The sequence below is a fragment of the Schistocerca nitens genome, chromosome 4, assembly GCF_023898315.1.
Source record: "Schistocerca nitens isolate TAMUIC-IGC-003100 chromosome 4, iqSchNite1.1, whole genome shotgun sequence".
In the NCBI taxonomy this organism is placed as follows: domain Eukaryota; kingdom Metazoa; phylum Arthropoda; class Insecta; order Orthoptera; family Acrididae; genus Schistocerca; species Schistocerca nitens.
This window is the reverse complement of record NC_064617.1, coordinates 446,299,785-446,318,410: the sequence shown is the minus strand read 5'-3', so window position 1 is coordinate 446,318,410 and position 18,626 is coordinate 446,299,785. Positions and strand designations below refer to the sequence as shown.

Below are 18,626 nucleotides of genomic sequence, written 5' to 3'. Positions count from 1 at the left end.
GATCCCCAACACCTTCCTGGTGTCGTTTCCGTTTGAGAATGTCTAATGGCTAAGGTAATTTCCAAGCATACACTGATATTTCCCAACTGAAGTAGTTAATGAAATAACTGCTTTGAAATTCCAGTAGAAAGAGCTAATGATGAGCACTGACACAGATTCCCATTTGGGTGTTTTGAATTCCCGCCTAAAGTGTGTGTTGCTCTAGTGGTCGCATTAATGTGTCGAGGGACACAAAAAATTAATAGTGATAGCAGCAGGGAGAGGATGACTCTTCAATAAAATCTGTGACAACCTGGCTTAACCAGATACGCTCTTTATTATAGCAAAGGAAACATGCACTTACAGCTGTGTGTAATGAGTAAAGAATGTTACGTCACTTATAAACCAAGCCACTCTGCTCTTTCAGTACCACATTGTTCTTCCTTTAAATTTTGTAGTCCCTTAGCAAAGTCTAATCAGACTGCATAACAAGAGCCACTGCTCTACATGAAGTATGAAACCAATCAAGTTCGACTGAAATAAGGAAGCCGTCTTCAAGTAGTCCTTACTAGCCGTGAAGAATATTGCAGAACATGTTTCAACCTGAGTAGGAAGGTGCCTCTAATAAGCCTTGGTGAAAAAATCATTTGTAAACAGGTTTACTGCATATTCGGAAAATCATTGCAATGTAGAAAACATTTTATTAGCAAGTGAATAGTGAAATGCAAACAGTACCTTTTTCAATTTTGTTAATATAAAATTGTAAGATGTCTATTTCTGAAATTTTTTATTAACTTCCCGTAACTCCATAATTAAAGTGATAAAGCCACAACTGCAGACAATCTTTAATAATTGGCAGCAATGATGTCATGTTGAAAGCTGATTTCTCCTGATGTGCCAGTTGTACATCATGTGAACCTCATTACGATGACTTTTTGCAGTGATGTTAAACTGGCTGCTTTTGTTGGTCAGTACACTAAAAGTTCATATGTGATATTTTAGCAGTGCTCTCTCAGTGAAACTGTTTTCGTGGCACTGTTTCACTAAATGTCTGAATGAGATCAAAGATGAAGCTTTTCCACTTACTGTAAGGTATGTAGATTAATTTCCTTAGTCATAATATAGTATAGTGGAGCATATTCATTTCTATCAACATTGTAGGAAGTAACCGTGGCTGTTGTCAACAACACAGGAGTGTAAGTAGAAAGGTAGCAACTGGCACTACACTCCAGTGAAACTTCTATTTAGGCTCCTGTGTGTGAACTTTTGTGGCTGATTATATTGGCCTAGCATACCCTTGTTATTAATGTTACAAACACTCTCTTTAACATGCTCCCAGTGAATATTGACAGTTGTTTAGTGACAAAATATGGAACTGCGCAAGGAAAAAATACTAATCAAAACAGCAAGTCTAGTTGTATCACAGCGCTCCTGTTCTTAATGAACTGGTAAGTCTTCAAAAGTCATGGAATAGTTATTACAAATCAACTTGCTGTGGAACCCTCTGAATGTGTTCTACATATTTGGGGGAATAAGGCAATATACCATTTCGCAACACCTAACACTTACAATGTGAGAAACGACACTGTAAACAAATTCTGTTTGATGGTTGTGATGTAATCTTGCAGATGGCAGAGGCATTGACCTAACATGTCAACAGTTTTTTGTATACCATGGATGAAAAGAGGTTTTCCAAATAAACATACAATGTGGTAAGTAGGGGATTCAGATGTGGCTAAGAAAGGCATTCCTAGGTTAAATACAAATAATGGAAGGGGTAAAGATTGAGTGGTCCACAGGCGCACACACAAGGCTGAAAACATTGCTGGATTTCCAGACAATGCCTTTCTTCAGAGTTGACCCAAGAAGATCCTTCACCAGGCCTTTGACTACCTTTATTAATACTCTGAAATGAGAAACATCCTTCCAAGTAGGAATATCAACAATGTAGGAAAAGACAGATTGCTATTTACCGAAAAGATGGCACACTAAGTTGCAGACCTGGACAATTAAAAAGACACACAAAGCTGTTGACCACAGCCTTCATAAGAAAAAGAGAAACACACACGATTCATACACACAATCAAGCATCCCTCATGCACACATGACCACCAACTCCACAGCTCGGACATCGGTGACGTGTGCTTGCTTGTGAATGGATGATGTGTGTTTTTCTTTTTCTTTTTCTGGTGAAGGCTGTGACCAAAGTTTTGAGTACAGGTCTTTTAATTGTGCTTGTATGCAACTTAACGTCTCATCTTTATGGTGTACAGCAATCTATCTTTTCCTACATTGTTGAACATCCTTCCAAACTATCTGAATAGGGTACTCTGCAGCCTATCCAATCTACAATACCCTGGTCCACTGGTTCAGCCTTATGCAGCACCTGCTCCAAACATTCAAAAGAGTGTTTAAATTGTTGAGATAGTTGGTGTCCTCATGACTCTGAGTGGAACTACCTTCAAAGAGGTTGTCATTAAGGGCCACAAGGATGCCGGCTACCTCGCTTTCTTATATGTCTTGATAAAGAATCAGGGTGTAAATTATCTGAAAAGTGCCCATTTGAAAGCTATTTATTAAATGTATGTAACAAACAATATACTGCAAGTATCGGTAATATAAAAAAGGAACAAGTGTTTTTCTTAGAAATTGAGTTTTTTAAAAACAAGAAATGCTGACAAATGAATTACATTCTTTACAGATTGTTGTTATATTTGTTAAAGCTTTTGTACTTCATTTCTCCCTTTCTCTGTTGAAATCTTCAAGTAGCAATTTCCGTACTTCTGGATTTTTCTGTTTCACTTGTACTCCTACATGGTTCCTCCTGGGGTATGGTTTTTGACTCTCTTAGAAAGTCAGTTGGGAGTCGGCATATTGATAATGGTGTCCAAGAGGCTCATGATCATTTCCCTTCCTAAAATTCTTGACAGAAATGTTTATCTCGGTCAACATTCTGAAAAAAAAAGAAAGAAAGAAAATACTGTCGTATTGAACATAATTTGAACTGCTCAATTTGTGGTACCATCTTAATGTTTTCCTCAATGGCAAAAAACTTGACAATTGGTCTAAAACACCGATTCCTCGCTTTGCAGCACTATAATTAAAAATGGCTGTGGATTCAAATATTTCCTTGCCTGTTTTCTGCTTTTCCTCCCACTGGTTCGCATTTCAATGCCATGCTTAGTAGTGAGATATGCCACATCTCTTTTGCCCTGCCATGTTGTTACTGCTACTGCTATCCATTAGACTCCCAATTACTTCACCTTTTCCCATTTGTGACTTTGTGGTGACACGGGGCAAATGCTTTCTGATTTTTTGCAGGGTACCTACAATGTTGGTATTTCTATTCAGCATATGGCGAGCTAATGACAAGCTTATGTAATAACTGTCAGTGACAACAGTGTGCCCCTTGCCTATACATTTTTCCATTAAGTCCAAAAATAGCACAGGCCAATGAAAAAAGCTTTTTAAAAACTTTTTTTTTTTTTTTTTTTTTTTTTAACTTTGATAGCTGATATTTAGATTTTTACGAGCTGAATCCAAATGCAGCCTTAGTTTTTTGTATTACCCACAGTTTTCAAGCAATATGCTTTTTATTATATAGTACAAAAATCCTATAGTATACAGTGAATGGGGAAAACAATGAAACGTTTTGTTACAACATAAGCATGGTTTGTATTTACAGTAAGCTACTTAAAAAAATGATGTGTTAATAGAGGTTTCACTTGTCAGCTGGAATTGGTTTGTATATTCTCTCTCTTTTTTTCTTTGAAGGTTCTTCTGTAGTTTCTTCTACCATGAATCACTTGCTGAACTTCTCCGTGAAGTGACGAACAGTAGCCCCCATCATGTTGGTATTCCAGTGGCCTTGGTAGCGTTTTTCCATCACTTTAATGTCCTGGTGAAAATGCTCTCCTTGCTCCTCACTAACATCTTCCATATTGTCTGGGAAGTAATCAAGGTGACTAAAAAGTGAACTTTCAGGCTCATTAAACATCCTAAAGTTTTAAACTTCTTTAACATTGTAGCTATAATACAAACATATTCCGGGACTTTTTCATGTCCTAAGAACTTTGTAATGACTTGCTTGAATGATACTCAAGCTTCTTTCTCATTTAAGGTCATTGTGGATTCAAAGTTAACATCAAACATCAATTTTCTAATGTCAGGTCCGACAAAGACGCCTTCTATTAGTTTAGCTACTGAAAGGTGAGGAAACTTTTGGAAGAGATACTTAAAACATGGTCCATCTTCAGGCAAAGCCTTTACAAACTGTTTCATTAGGCCTAATTTTATATGTAGAAATGGTAGTACGTTTTCTGGATCTGGTATAGATTCATACATGTCACCATTGCGTAATAAATCAGCCTTTAAACTAGTTTTGGATGAATCAATAAACAGCCTCCAGTCCTCCTTTTTGTATTCAATACCAAAGCCTCCAGTCCTCCTTTTTGTATTCAATACCAAACTCATTCATCAGACTGGGTATGTCCGAGCAGTACACTAAATCAACTTGAAAAATTGCTGTTCTCTCTTTCTATAAATGTATATGTTGGTTCCAGCTGACAATAAGTTCTTTTCTTTTAATCTAGAGCCAAGTAATTCATCTTTTTCCTTTTGTTAAGTCCATATCCCTAACCAAATCGTTAAGCTCGGTCTCAGTAAACAATTTGGGCTCTAGACTTTCTACACCACGCCCTATTGATCGGATGGCCAACGGAAGGATAGGGTAGCTTATTAACGTCTTGTCCAGTGATATCAACACTGCAAAAGTAGCAATCATTGGACTGATTTCTTGGCTCCCTCCATATCATAGGAACAGCAAATGTAAATGCTTTTTTCTCCTTTTTGGACAATTTTCTCAGATTTTCAACATACACATAACATACCTATGCGGCGCCCAAGATTTATCTTGATCACCAAGTTTAGATCCAAAGTATGATAGATAAACCTTTTTCACAAAGTCTGTGATGTTTCTTTGGTGTTTTTTAATCACTAATTCACCACAAATATAACAAACTGTCAGTAGAGTTTTTACAATCACGATTAGACATTGTACTGAGCACATGTACGAGAAACGGGAAAGTGAGGTTAGGTTGACAGTAAACAAAACACCATCTGTTAACACAAAAATAGAATTGACCTTTTTTTGCCAGCAAATGTTTTTCAGCAGTGCTACCAACATCATCTACATTCATTACAATTCCTTTTTAAATTATTTTAACTATATAAAAGCTGTTAAATTCTTTAAAAAATCACTTAATTTAATAAATTTAACTGTAAAATGTGAAGAAATGGTGAGTATTACAGCTATTTAAGTTTCATAGTTGGATTTCCCACACTGAAAAACATAAGAATAAGGCACTTTCAGCAAAAAAGATTTTCCATCGTTTGCCTGTGTAATTTTCCTGCAAGATTTTTACTGAAAATGTATAGTCCTCCTGTGTAAACAATCATCCTCAGCATATAGCCAGCTTGGTTACATAGTCTGAAGACATTGATTCCATTTTTATATGCTTTGCTGGGGAAATACTGACTACATAAAAGTTATCCACAAAAGAGCACCATTGACTCTTCCACTGCTAATGCCTCTCCCGGTTCAGACTGTAAGCAAAATTTACTCTGGAGCATATCAAGTAGTTTTTGGATCTTGAATACACAACCAATTTTGTCTGCAGTTGCATTGTGCTCGAAATGAATGAACCTCAACAGCAGTTGAAACTGATTACAGGACATATTTCTAGAAACTGTATTGTCCCTGTAGAGTACACTTGTGCTCTTATAGACAGCAATATGTGGGTAGTGAACTAGCTCCATGTAGATAGTCACACCAAAAAACTTGAGCATCTTTTCAGTGTTTGTTTCATTCCAAGTTGTAGCTCTTGCTGTACCCTGAGGCTGAGCAGTAGCCAAGAACTGGGTGGCATTTCTATTTGATTCATTAACAATCAACACTAAAATACCATCCCCAATGAAAATCCTGAAGACTAGATTTCAGAGCCTTCCTATTATTAGGGAACCTGGATCATTATATTCAAAAGTTACCATACTTTTGAAGCATATGTTCTTCAGCATGCTGCAGTCCACTTTCGCCCAATATTCAGCTTCACTTCCTTCTAGAAATTGAGGATAGATACGTTGTATAATGGACGGCTCATTATCTTTTCCCAGTTCCAAGTCACTTTCATTGTCCGACAAATGTTCTGTGTGTGAGGAAGTTTCATTGATAACCTAGTTATCATCATCGTCGTCTTTGCTCAAATCAGAACAATCAGGCAATTCACGATCAGGAGCATTGAGAAAATCTGTAACAGCTCTTCCTTTGTATAGGTATTAGATGAAAGCATACATCTATGTTTACCAGTAGAGGAAACAGGGCTTGCACCGCTCTTTTTCTGTGGCCTACCACTTTCGAGATTTCAAAGCATCATTCACTGCATAACGGACAGCAAATTTAGTGTTACATGCTGTTTAGGTAAACAACATGTCCCACTCCCTATTTCTGACAAGGAAAGATGATCATGACAAAAGAGTGAAGTAGTACTAGGTAGAGGATAAGTCACTAACCACCTACTGTACGCAGTCCTTTTGTTTCATGTTTGTGCAGAGTTGAAGGGAGAGGTGTGTGGTTAGAGTAAACGGCAAGGCGTGACGCCGAGTAAACATCTTCATATGCTGTGGGCGGGGCCTTTTATGTTTTGTCAGTGCAGCTTGGGATGTACCTTGATTGTCAAGAAGCAGACACCCTCTCCAAGAATGAAAACAGTAACAAACTAAAGAAGCTCTGAAGTGAAAGGTAACTTCTTGTCAAGCCTTCAACACAGATTTTGTATTTAATTTATATTGTATCTGTTCCAAGTTACAAAGTAATCATGATCTGTATGCCCCTAAAAACAAATACAAGACAGTCAATGAAGAAATATTAGATATCATTTCCTAATTAGAGTAGAGATCATTTTTTCCTCCCCCCAACAAAAGCTGCAAAGGAGAAGAGTTCAAGTCTTTCCAGTGCTACACACAGTTCTGCAGAGATACTGCTGTGCAGGACCTCCACAAAAAGACAATAATTACTAGTGACCAAGTTACATTTCAGGCAAATTAACACACAATACCTTGGGTGAAAATCAAATGTGAGTGTTCTGATTCTGTATGAAATACATAAGAAGAGGGCCAAGAACAATTCATTTTGGCTTTCAGGGATCAGGACATGGAGCACTGGTGATAAAGGAAGAAGATAAAGAAGGCGTGAAGTGCAAATTTGCAAGATTTGAAGATTAACAATTGATGGATTACTATGTTGCCAATAGGGAAAAAAACTAATAAGATATAGGTGGATGTACACAGACATACTGCAAAGAATCTATTTACAAAACAGTATGAAGAAAGTGAACCAATATATTCTTGACAACTAATGAACTCTGAAAGTAATCCACAGTTCTACAGATGTTGACTAACAAATATGTCAACTGAAATCAAATTAACATGTTCCGAAAATAATGCTGACACTTGGGTGTGTATTTAAGCTTTTTTTAACTACACTGTAAACGACTTTCGGCAGGTTTTGAGGAGAAGATTTTGAATCCTGACAACAGTGGTGACAAACTAGTAGATGAGCAACTCTGCGGGGGTGTCATGGTATGCCACACTGCAGTCTTCGAGTCATTTCTTTCAAGACAATGGTTGTGCCTGGCAGTACAATACAACAGTGCATCACATCATAGAAGCTGTTGTATGGCTATTCAACCTGAGGATATAGTTCAATGGAAAGGGCGAGCTGTTAAAATTTAAATCTGTAAAACATTTTGTGATGATAGTATGACACTGTTTTCTGTGTTATAGTGTTAGTGTAAACCTTGTGAGGAGCCAATTTACCTAAGAGAGTAGAAGGTGAACAAAACAAAAGGGTATATTTGCATTATATGCCAGTAATCTAATGGAGCTCGGCTGCAGAGGCTCCCAACTGGCTACAAGTCTCGACGCACCAAATTAAGTATGTGAGCACCAAGTTAAAGAGTCCACTAAGGAAGAATTAATGAATACAGTAGAAATTATGTTAATGATTTTGCAAAACACTTTGACGAAGTTACCTAAGGAGTTGAAGGATGAGATAGCCAACTATGTAATTTAGTTCAAGACAAAGTCAAAGAGCAGTTGCAAGAATTAAATGGCAAGATTAGTAATGTAGGTCAGGCTGCTGTAAAGAAATAAAACAGGTTAAGGATCAAATCTCAGAGACGAAAGTCCAAGTTGCGACATTGGAAAAACACACAGAATTTGGGAAAATAATCAGAACATATGAGGCTTTACCTAATTTGCAGGAACAATTATAGAAATTTGTAAATCATACAGTTAACTAACACTAGCACTCATTCTAAGGAAGATGTAGCAGAACAACAAAAGGAATTAGGATGATTGAGTAAGTCCTAAAATTCAAAGAAACGTACTACATGGGCACAACTGGTCCCAGAGTATCAGGTAATCCTAAACGAACTACCGCATGTCAATGAGATTAGCTCCAGTAGAGATTCTGAATAAAACATTCACAAGAGGCCCCATATTGAAAATGTTTACCTGGCCATTACCACCAGAGTCTGACTTAAAAAAATTGCAAGTGAGGGTGCAGGAGAATTTGGATACACAGGCACAGAAAAGAACCAAGACCTTTAATGATAAAAGCTGTTACACCGTTTTCAAATAAATGATCTGGTATTAGTGTATGATTTTCGTCATAGCTCAAACTTAAAGAGGGAGACAAATTTTTCCCTTGTTTCAGAGGACCATTCAAAGTGCAAGACATATCACATCTGAAAGCAGTATACTTGGTAGGCCCTGACACAAGACAGAATAAAGGACTGAACAGTATAGATACACAAATATTCAAGGCCCCAAGATAGTTCACCTCCTTTGGGAATTCAGTGGATTGACTAGCACCAGCTGTCCCCGTTAAATTGTTTCAGTATCTCTCTTTTTACTTTTCCCAGAGACAATTTCTTTCTTTTTCAGCTATCCTGTTATCTTTTAATAAAGTAATACCTTCTACTATCACTTCTTACATAAAAAGTAACTGTAAGAAAACAAAGAGGGACTGAGCTCGACGTAAAAACAGTCACGTAAGTCACTATGTCTACAACAGCTGGACAAGTAGCGTTTAGTGCTTGTTTTTGGCTATTGAAATGCTATTTAAAAAACAGACATTCAGTTAGTCCATAAACTTAACTGTACCATAGATTATATTTAACATGAATATGTTGTTGTTGTGGTCTTCAGTCCTGAGACTGGTTTGATGCAGCTCTCCATGCTACTCTATCCTGTGCAAGCTTCTTCATCTCCTAGTACTTACTGCAACCCACATCCTTCTGAATCTGTTTAGTGTATTTATCTCTTGGTCTCCCTCTACGATTTTTACCCTCCACGCTGCCCTCCAATGCTAAATTTGTGATCCCTTGATGCCTCAGAACATGTCCTATCAACCGGTCCCTTATTCTTGTCAAGTTGTGCCACAAACTCCTCTTCTCCCCAATTCAATTCAATACCTCCTCATTAGTTATGTGATCTACCCATCTAATCTTCAGCATTCTTCTGTAGCACCACATTTCGAAAGCTTCTATTCTCTTCTTGTCCAAACTATTTAGCGTCCATGTTTCACTTCCATACATGGCTACACTCCATACAAATACTTTCAGAAACGACTTCCTGACACGTAAATCTATACACGATGTTAACAAATTTCTCTCCTTCAGAAACGCTTTCCTTGCCATTGCCAGTCTACATTTTATATCCTCTCTACTTCAACCATCATCTGTTATTTTGCTCCCCAAATAGCAAAACTCCTTTACTACTTTAAGTGTCTCATTTCCTAATCTAATTCCCTCAGCATCACCCGACTTAATTCGACTACATTCCATTATCCTCGTTTTGCTTTTTTTGATGTTCATCTTATATCCCCCTTTCAAGACACTGTCCATTCCGTTCAACTGCTCTTCCAAGTCCTTTGCTGTCTCTGACAGAATTACAATGTCATCGGTGAACCTCAAAGTTTTTATTTCTTCTCCGTGGATTTTAATACCTACTCCGAACTTTTCTTTTGTTTCCTTTACTGCTTGCTCAATATACAGATTGAATAACATCGGGGAGAGGCTACAGCCCTGTCTCACTCCCTTCCCAACCGCTGCTTCCCTTTCATGTCCCTTGACTCTTATAACTGCCATCTGGTTTCTGTACAAATTGTAAATAGCCTTTTGCTCCCTCTATTTTACCCCTGCCACCTTTAGAATTTGAAAGAGAGTATTCCAGTCAACATTGTCAAAAGCTTTCTCTAAGTCTACAAATGCTAGAAATGTAGGCTTGCCTTTCCTTAACCTAGCTTCTAAGATAAGTTGTAAGGTCAGTATAGCCTCACGTGTTCCAATATTTCTACGGAATCCAAACTGATCTTCCCCAAGGTCAGCTTCTACCAGTTTTTCCATTCGTCTGTAAAGAATTCGTGTTAGTATTTTGCAGCTGTGACTTATTAAACTGATAGTTCATTAATTTTCACATCTGTCAATACCTGCTTTCTTTGGGATTGGAATTATTATATTCTTCTTGAAGTCTGAGGGTATTTCGCCTGTCTCATATATCTTGCTCACCAGATGGTAGAGTTTTGTCATGACTGGCTCTCCCAAGGTCATCAGTAGTTCTAATGGAATGTTGTCTACTCCTGGGGCCTTGTTTCGACTCAGGTCTTTCAGTGCTCTGTCAAACTCTTCACGCAGTATCCTATCCCCCATTTTGTCGTCGTCTACATTCTCTTCTATTTCTAGAATATTGTCCTCAAGTACGTCGCCCTTGTATAGACCCTCTATATACTCCTTCCACCTTTCTGCTTTCCCTTCTTTGCTTAGAACTGGGTTTCCATCAGAGTTTTCGATATTCATCCAAGTGGTTCTCTTTTCTCCAAACATGAATATATGACAGTTAATATTTCCATGCCATTTATTTAATTGCATGTTACCACTTACATGTGGTACACAAAAAACTAAGAATAAGGACTTTAGTTTTATTCTCAAATGACAGTACCATAAAACATATAGAAAAGCGAAACAGCAATGACAAGATGCTTTCAATAAACTATGAACGTAGTAAAAAGACCAAGTAAGAATTGCAAGTAAGATGTTATCAGTTTTATACACTTTATAAAACTGAATAAAGAAGAATACTATGGTTGGGTTTATATGTGATTTTTAGAGGGGACACCAGTCAGAACTATTGAGATATCACCTCTATAGTATATTGACGAATGAACAGACTGACATTAAAGATTGTAGTGAGAGTTTGGTGATGACTTACATGAAAATACTTCACTTTCTATTGCATTTCACAGGAATTTGTTAGGGTCAATTTTCGGATTTTCTGCGATGGTGAAACTGTGGCAAAGTCATACTGTAGGAAATGTCAAACACCTTTTTCTGACACCATGGTAAAGTACCTTAGCAGATAGGGCCCTTTGGGGTGGCCTCAACTTTTGCCTCACACCCAAATTCAGTCATGCAGGACTCATTAAAGACCTTCTCTCCTTTTCCTGGTCCCTTCAGTGGTAACACTTTTTCACCACCAATCCTACCAACCAGACTCAACCAAAGACCAATATTGAACCGTGCCTGACTCAGTTCAACTCAGTTCACTCCTCCATCCACCACCACTGCCCCAAATTACTCCCTGGCAACTTTCCAGAATTTCTTAACCTCGAACCTTGTCTCACCACGATTCCCCAACTCCCTCAACACGCAAACCAACCTTACATCTGCAGGAAGATCCACAGCCCACCACCTAAAAACTGACCCTGACTTTATAATCTGACCTGCTGATAAAGGTTCCATCACTGTGTTTTTGAACTGCAAGGATTACCTGACAGAAGGACTCGAGCCAGCTATCAGATTGGACCACCTACTGCTACAGTGACCCCATTCCAGAAATCCAGAAGGATCTCTAGTCTCTCCTCAAATACTAAGGTGTATCACAGAACCTCTTCCTGAAGTCCATCTCTCTCTTCACCCCCTACCGTTCCCTGCATTCCTACCTTCTACATGCTTCCTAAAGTCCATAAACACAATCACCCAGGACACTCATTGTGCAGGTTTACTGTGCCACCCACTGACAGAATCTCTGCTCTCATAGACCAACACCTTCAGCATATTATCCACAACCTACCCTCCGACATAAAAGGTATCAACCATTTCCTCCACCGACTCTTCACAGTTCCTATCCCTTTAACACACAAAGCTCTGTTCATCACTATTGATGCCACCTCTCTTTACACTAACATCCCTAATGCCCATGGCCTTACCACTATTGAACCCTACCTTTCCCAACGCCCGACGGATTCCGAACCAACAACCTCCTTCCTAGTCGCCATGGCCAACTATATCATCATCCACAATTACTTCTCCTTTGAAGACATTACCTACAAACAAATCCGGAGTACGGCTATGGGCACCTGTATGGCAGCATCTTATGCCAACCTATGCATTGGCCATCTAGAGGAATCCTTCCTAAACACCTAGAATCCCAAACCCCTTACCTGGTTCAGATTCAATGATGACATCTTCATGGTCTGGATCAAAGGTGAGGACACCCTACCCACATTCCTCCAGAACCTCGACACCCTCCTCCATTCGCTTCACCTGGTCCTGCTCAACACATTAAGCCATTTTCCTCAGTGTTGATCTCCACCTATATCAGTACCTCTGTCCATATCAATCCCACCAACCACCAGCAACAGCTCCACTTGAACAGCTGCCACCCTTTCCTTACCAAGAAGTCCCTTCCATACAGCCTATCCATCCATGGCCATCGCATCTGTAGTGACGAGCGATCTCTCTTGAAATACACAGAGGGTCTTACTGAGGCCTTTACAAAACTGTAATTACCTTTCCAACCTTGTACAAAAAGGCATCTCCCATGCCTTATCTTTCCCAACACCTCCCAAAGCCCTACCATTCAGCCACAGAGGATGATTCCCCTTCCCCTCATGACTCAGTGCCACCCAGTACTGGAGCAACTGCATTACATTCTCCACCAGGATTTCAATTACCTCTCACTGTGCCCTGTAATGTCCTGCCCACTATCCTTCTCACCCCTCCCACTGTGGTATTCCGCTGCCCACTGAACCTATATAACATGCTCGTCCATCCCTACACAACCCCTGCTCCCAATCCCTTATCTCATGGCTCAAACCCATGTAATAGACCAAGATGCAAGACCTGTCCCATACATCCTCCAATCCCACCTACTCTAGTCCCGTCACAAACATCACCTATCCCATCAGAGGTAGCAGTACCTTAAAACCAGTCGTATGATCTACAAACTAAGCTGCAGCCACTGTGCTGCATTCTATGTGAGCACAACAACCAACAAGCTGTCTTTCCACATGAATGGCCACAGACAACCTGTGGCCGAAAAACAGCTGGACCACTCTGTTGCTGAGCACACCGCGACCTTCATTACAATGACTGCTTCACAGCCTGTACCCTCTAGATTCTTCCCACCAATACCAGCTTTCAACTGACAGCCTTGTCATCTGTAGGCACATATTGTTAGTGACACATGGTAATGAGATGACTGTAGTCTGGCAAAGGTGCTGGGCGAAGAAGTAGTCAAACTGCAGCCAAACTTCCACATGCCTCTGTGTGCTAACAAGGTTGCCTGCTCTCGAACTGGTTTTACATTCTACCAACTTTCGACAACCATTTTAACTTAAACTTGTGGAGCTTCTGGACCTATATTCTTTATGATGCTCATTTTGTGCTTCTTCGCCATCCTCCAAGGTTTGCCTTGTCGCCACGTATAACAGATAACAATGTGTTTTGCAGACTGGCATCGACAACAGTGTAAGTGACATCCAAAATTAACAATCACCAAAATGTTAATGCAACAGTTCTGAAATTGATTTGTGTATTGTCATGTTAGATGCACTCAACACAGAGTTTGGTAGGTACAGCTGGCAGCAATAAAAAATTCAAGGAATACTGAATGAGTCATTCAGCTTCTATCAATTAATTACACTTTTGTAAACTTATCAATTAATTACAATTTTTTAAACTCCAAGTATACTTACAGTACTGGAGAAAGTTTCATCAACTATAGTGCAGAAAAGTAAACAAAAGTCTTAAAACACTTAAAAAAACAAGTAATTTGTTTTAAACATTTCAATTGCAAATTATCCATTTGCAAAAAAATACAAATGTAATGACCCAACTATAATGTTCATGGTCATTTTGGAGATCAGTGCTTCCCCTTAATTCAAAACATGCTTTTCATTCAGTACACATTAAATGACTATGGCATGACTGAAGATAAAAAGAAGTACAATAAAATATTTTTAGGATACTACAAAAATCTTTTTAAAACCACAATTTCTTTTGTACTTTCATGTCATATATAAAACAGATTATTCTAAGTGTACACTATTATTCATCATCCACATTACTAACATAAAAAGCTTCATTTCGGCGTTTGAACTTTTTCACTTGCTGAGGTGATTTCTCTGTGCCCTCATCTGCAGTGCTTTCTTCATGCAGGATATCTGAAAAAGAAACAAAAATATTGGCCCTTTCAAGCATTTGTCATGTCTCGTGTAATAAAAATTACAACATTCAAAATATGATCGATTTCATCTCCATCAAAATGAGTCATCTGGACAATAGGAGACATAAATATCACACCTACATATTTTGAATGATATGTCGCTCAAAGAGTCCTAAGTGTATTACACTGTAAAACTGTTCAAATTATTTGAACAGGTCACTGCACACGTATAAAGAATACGAACTTAACAGTCAAAACATAAACTTTGGATCTATTCCTCTAAGTACATCACAAAATAAACTGTAACTGTGTAACAGGAGGTATTTAATGTCAACACTACTATTTATGTCCTTTTATGCTTCTGAAGGTCCTGTGTTCATTTTACCATCATTAAAATTATGGCAATAATCAAGCTGGCTAACCCATTCTGATTATACATGTATAAAAACACTTACCCACAACTTAAGATAGTGTAGAACTGCTGAAATACCAAGACGGGTATCAACTGTCGTGCCCCATGTCACTCATTTTGCACAAAGCTCACAGAACACACCAGTACCTCAGGTCAAGCCAAACAATTCTGTGAATATAAATTTAATTTTCCTGCTCTTTGGGAATGCTGGATGCTTCTACAGAAATATAAGGCTAAACACTGTTCTTTTTTCTGTAAGGAGTGTTGCATTACTATCCAATGGGCACTCTGTATAGGAAAACACTTAGCAAAAGAGTAGCTTCATTTCAGCTTTTTTTCACTCTTCCATGTCTGGAGACAGAAAGAAGCACCAACTGCTACTTTATTATTATCTTTTTAAGACTTCAACTTTAAATCTGACAAACGAATCATGTACTTGCTATCACAAGTTGTTGCAATGTACTTAAACAACGCATTTCAACTAATACGTCAACACATATGTTATAGAATTACCCAACACTTATTCTCCATGCTGTATTAAGAGATTCTACAGGCATCTTAAGGGTGCTTATTGTTCTAACTCAAGATGCCAGAGAAAACATTAACAGTGCTGCCCTCATAAGATCCTTCTGAAACAATGATATGACGAAGAGTCTAGTAGTGAGGTTAACTGCATTTTAAAGAATTTCCTCTTAAAGACTCTTAAATATGCAGTTGATAGTTATACATAGGCCTGTTTTCCAATGTAAACTTGGAATAATTGCAACCAAACTTGATTCATATATGAGTAACTGAAGAGGGGGGGGGGGGGGGGGGGGGGAGATACTGTGACAGGTAAGACATTCCTGCAGGTGACAGAGTGAATGAGGTAGTATGTTATACTGAAACAATTTGTAATAATTCCGACAAATGTAAACTCAATCCACAGGACCTGGTGGACCCAGAGGTACTGACTGACCACCATCTCATCCTCAGCCCACAGTGTCACCGGATGCACATACGGAGGGGCATGTGGTCAGCACACCGCGCTCCCGGCCAAAGTTTAGTCAAATAGAGACAACTGATACTGAGATGTTCTGAACTCTTTAAGATAATAGTTTTTTGGTTTCTGAATGCTCAATAAGGCTATAGGTAGATTCATACCCATGGATACTTTAGTTCTTACTGTCACTTGCTTCCTTCTGAGAATGGATATGTAACTTTTATATCAAAAACTATCTACAGATCCTGAAATTTCATTACTTAAAAACTGTTTTAAGTGACTAATTATGCCCATTGTGTTTTCTGCAACATTCTGATGATTTTTAATGCAAGTACTCCAATACACATCATCTGTGAAATATGGTCAAACTATCATAATCAAGGTTCATAATGAATCCAATATGGCTGCAAAATCTGCCCAGTCCATAACAGCTGATCACAAATGTCATAATTCAACAAATGAGCCACAGCCCCAGAAAATGAAAGGGGGTTGGGGGGCAGAGCAATATGAAGTTACAATGTTCCTGGTGAAGTAGTGGTGCATCCCATCACGTGTCTGTGCCATCGGCAAATCACAGTATCCAATAGTTGAAGTATTCTAGCTATAAATTATGGATAAAATAATTGGCATGTTTCTACATCAGGTGCTCAGAACAAAGTATCAATTTACAAATATAAAAGCAATCACGAAGAAACTAGTTTGCTGGTTACTATCAATCTTGCAGCAACTAATGTTCTTAACCATTAAGTGTAGAATACTTATGTTATCTCATCAGGTAGCCACAACAATGATAACAAAAAATCGAGAGAAATAGAGAGAGACACTGACATCTAGGTTTGGGGAATAAAATTATCAATAAACATCTCCTAACTATAAATACTGCATTCATAATTCCAAAATAACAACAGACATTATAGTTGCCACATTGATCAGTAGGTGCCAACACAAATGGTGAATATCTTTACTCATTCTTACTGTATGGGTTTAATACAGAATTTTTCTGTTGTTATATGAGTTCGGTACCTGCAGTTAAGGGTCATACCTCTACACAAACTGTCACGGTCAGCCTCTGGACTCTTCCCACAGTTCTCACGGTTTTTCTCTTCTGCATCACTGCTAAGAGGACTGGGAAGAATTAAACTGGCACGTTTCACTACAGTATGTACAGAACAACTCCCATTGTTTTGCACAGTTTCTGCATCTGCATCTGCATCTGCCATTATTTCGTTAGCGTCACTGTGCCGGGGACTCGGCAACACCAGGCTCAGGCGAGCAGGTCTTGGTGACAAAGTATCCTGCAAATTGAAAAAAGAACTATAAGTATAAAAATACAGTAAACATAAAAAGTAGTTCTTTCAGAAACTAATATGGAAATCCCAAAAAATTACAATTTAAAGATAAAAAGAGGCTAAATCAAGGGCTATAAATGTGGTATTGCATGTCTTTGGTGGAATATAATTAATTTTAAGGAAAAAAAGTCACAACTCATCAGCAAAATGTAGCCGTGTGTGTGTGTGTGTGTGTGTGTGTGTGTGAGAGAGAGAGAGAGAGAGAGAGAGAGGGGGGGAGGGGGGGGGGAGAGAGGGGGGGGAGAGAGAGAGAGAGAGAGAGAGAGAGAGAGAGAATATATACTGTATCAAATTAAATTTCAAAATTCTCTTACTTGTGTAAGGTCTTCACTGCCTGGTGATAATGACACCTGTGTGAGATCGCCTGGCTTCTCAGGTGTTAAGAAACTTGGTAGTGAAGAAACAGAATGCTGGCTGTTATTTGGACTGTATAAATCTGTTCCACATAATACACCATCACTAGCCATCAACAATATAGCCAACGGATCATCTATTCCCACTTTTTCACAGAACTCTGTTGTCTGTGGGTTTACACGTGCAAATGGTTGCTGACTATTGTTAGATGTTGACAATGTATTGCCATCAAATGGAATTACTGTACGGCAAAAGTTTGATGGGATACGAAGATTACTGTCAAATTTTTTTCGAATCAGATCCTTTTCTTCAGTAGTGGGAGCAAAAGTCCACCTAAAGAAACATTGCAATTACGGTTTAGTCGATGTACCACTAACAGACTAAGATAAAAAAAATCATTGACAGTTGCAGCAACAAGAAGGAATCCTGAGAAATTAGTTAAATTTAAAATTAGTGAAATTTACTCAGCCAGCAAATTATAGCGATAAAAAGAAATAAATGTATGGGCTGTATTACAATATTTTTTCAAGCTAGGATGACTCCAAGTCAGTGCATGATGAAATAACATAATGCGATGAGAACCTCTCTACACAATGGAACTGGAACAAGAAGGATTCAAGATTAATGCACTCTGTCGAATGGGTTACTATGCAGATTTCATCCACATCCAAGTTCAACCATAGTGGCTGCTATTTGAATGTAACATCAAAATCACGGAACAATGAATCACAGAATGTGTTTGGGATTTCACTGTTCACTGACTGATATGTAGCACAATTTATTAACAAAGGTATGGTATCTGTCTTGCTGAGGACAGCTTCTTATTCTTGACCTTGGAGATGAAAAGTGTTCTGTTGGAATACCACCCAGGGACTGTATAGGATGAAGGGCATCGTTTTCCACTATACCTGCTACTTAGGCAAAATTGTAGAATACACTGCAAGCCCTTAAAATGGCAACAGGAAAGACAACAAATAACAAAATT

At 38.5% G+C, this 18,626-nt stretch overlaps 1 protein-coding gene across 2 annotated transcripts in view; it reads right to left on the bottom strand.

The window, feature by feature from the left end:
* Positions 1 to 2,603: 2,603 nt before the first annotated feature.
* LOC126251395 (lariat debranching enzyme) overlaps positions 2,604 to 18,626 on the bottom strand; it is a 94,651-nt gene continuing 78,628 nt past the window's right edge. The window contains exons 8-11 of one of the 2 annotated variants that reach the window (XM_049951792.1): positions 17,602 to 17,974; positions 16,981 to 17,233; positions 14,451 to 14,542; positions 2,604 to 2,932 (exon numbers count right to left, since the gene is read on the bottom strand). In XM_049951792.1, coding sequence (XP_049807749.1) covers positions 2,894 to 2,932; positions 14,451 to 14,542; positions 16,981 to 17,233; positions 17,602 to 17,974 — 757 coding nt within the window. In that variant the 3' untranslated portion in view covers positions 2,604 to 2,893. Of the gene's footprint in view, positions 2,933 to 13,894; positions 14,543 to 16,980; positions 17,234 to 17,601; positions 17,975 to 18,626 lie in introns of those variants that run through there. The other variant, XM_049951793.1, reaches the window with a different exon arrangement.